The sequence below is a fragment of the Mesitornis unicolor genome, unplaced genomic scaffold (genome assembly GCF_000695765.1).
Source record: "Mesitornis unicolor isolate BGI_N332 unplaced genomic scaffold, ASM69576v1 scaffold38587, whole genome shotgun sequence".
Lineage (NCBI taxonomy): Eukaryota > Metazoa > Chordata > Aves > Mesitornithiformes > Mesitornithidae > Mesitornis > Mesitornis unicolor.
The window spans coordinates 8508-10608 of record NW_010199106.1 but is presented as its reverse complement, the minus strand read 5'-3'; the positions used below and the strand labels follow the sequence as shown (position 1 = coordinate 10608).

The following is a 2101-nucleotide window of genomic DNA, read 5'->3' as shown; positions in this document are numbered from 1 at the left end:
TTAAAAAGCAACCAAAAAGGGAACAACAAAGTAGGAGGACAGATCCTCCGTGTTTACAGTATAATGAGCAAGATCCTACTGTATCAAAAACTAACTTTCTGCATTTTTCTTCAATCCAATCCAAAAACAGCAAATACAAAATAAAGAAAATCAAACCTGTTATAAAGACATCTTCATTCAGTTTACTTGCACAGCCGCATCTCACATAGTCAGTATGTTCACTGTATGAGACGATTTCTGTAGCACTTGGAATATCCCACAAATTTGATGAATAATCATCACCACCAGAAAATATTCGGTATTTATCAGACAGGAAGCCCACTACATGAACAGCTCTAGAAACCAAGGTCCACAATATTCAAAGTTAAAACATATACCTGTTTCCAGAACAGCTGATCTGTACGACAAGCTTATTGAAGTATCCCCTCTAACTTAAAAGTGCAAAGTATTTACTGTTGGAAGTTACAAGGTCTCACTTTAGAGATTAAAAAACAGTTTTTTTTTCTTTTCAGACAGAAAAGGGTCATGCTGACAGATGTTTATGTAAGCTGTAACTTCTGTATTTATTAGTTAAGAGGTCTGTGTACTAGCACTGTCTCTTGGAATAAATGTACAATAGTTAAGTTTCAAGTATGACTGGGTTGCACACTCTTCTTGTCTTTTAAAATAACTACTTAAATCTGTATTATCATCATAACTTTCCAACAGAGAATGACTTTGACAGAAAACACAGATATCCTGAATCTTATTACAGTTAATCTAGCTATTAGGACATAAAATGATACCCAATCTACAACCATTGACCTCAAACAGAAACACTCTTGGTCTGCCTTTTCAGCAGCAAAGAGGGGTCTGCTGCTGTTGTTTGAGACAGATAAAAGACTTATTGGTCTAACATAGTACAGCAATCTGTTTAATCTAAATATTATCATTGTCTTCTCCCCACTGGTTCATCAGAGCTTGGCTTCTAACTCCTTCCATTTCCCACCCCACCTGACCCCTACCTACATCACATACTTCTTCTGTTTTGTTTTTTAAGTGATTCCTGCTCTTCCTGGCATATTTCTTCATTGTTACTTAGCCACTTTTTAGAACTCATTCAATGGCAGCTTCAAAGAAAATGTGATTATCAGTGCCATGAACTAACAAGACTACATCTACACAACATATTAACAGACACCTACCTGAATTAGAAAATTTATTTATTCTTCCATGTACTCATGCTTTATTTTGAAAAGTCACTCTAATTCTGAATTCAATTTAAAAATCTACATTTCAGTATGATCTATGCGAGACAGTTGCAAACAACATAGATCAATACTACTAATATTTTCAGTGACAAGCAAAGCAGATAGATACAAATACACTAAACAAGCTTATGCACACAAAGGAAAAAACAGCACTTCTTACTTAGTATGACCATCAAATTGTCTCAGTGGTGCTTTTCCACTTATGTCAAAGAGGCGAATGCTACCTTCCTCGCTGCCAGCAACAAGCAGATTGCCATCATCTCTGTATGTGGCACAATAAGCAGAATCTTTGAAGCGAGAAAACGTTTTAATTGGTTCCTGAGAATAACGACCATAAATGTGGATCTGGCAAAACAAGAAGACATTAAGTTTGTTCATATGATACCAACTGAAAGACAAGAACATAAAAACCTCAGAAGAGCCACTTACCCTTGAGGAGGCTGTAACAGCATAGTTATATGGAGGAACTGGGGAGAAGTCAATCTTATTTACTGCGCCGAATTCCTTTATCTGAACAGGTGTCTAAAACAGTTGCGATACAAATCATTAAATACACATAAGCACATCATCAAAGATGAAAACTACAAAACAAAACCTACTCTTTTTACAGAGAACTCAAAGCCACTTACCCTTGAGGAGGCTGTAACAGCATAGTTATATGGAGGAACTGGGGAGAAGTCAATCTTATTTACTGCGCCGAATTCCTTTATCTGAACAGGTGTCTAAAACAGTTGCGATACAAATCATTAAATACACATAAGCACATCATCAAAGATGAAAACTACAAAACAAAACCTACTCTTTTTACAGAGAACTCAACATTCCATTTAGAACCAAGTCATTTTTCAAAT

The 2101-nt window shown here is 35.8% G+C and overlaps 1 protein-coding gene across 1 annotated transcript in view; it reads right to left on the bottom strand.

The window, feature by feature from the left end:
* The window catches only part of UTP15 (UTP15, U3 small nucleolar ribonucleoprotein, homolog (S. cerevisiae)), a 9885-nt gene that overhangs the window by 7343 nt on the left and 441 nt on the right, over window positions 1–2101 (bottom strand). The window contains exons 2-4 of the mRNA XM_010189357.1: window positions 1880–1972; window positions 1411–1595; window positions 157–335 (exon numbers count right to left, since the gene is read on the bottom strand). Coding sequence (XP_010187659.1) covers window positions 157–335; window positions 1411–1595; window positions 1880–1972 — 457 coding nt within the window. The remainder of the gene's footprint in view (window positions 1–156; window positions 336–1410; window positions 1596–1879; window positions 1973–2101) is intronic.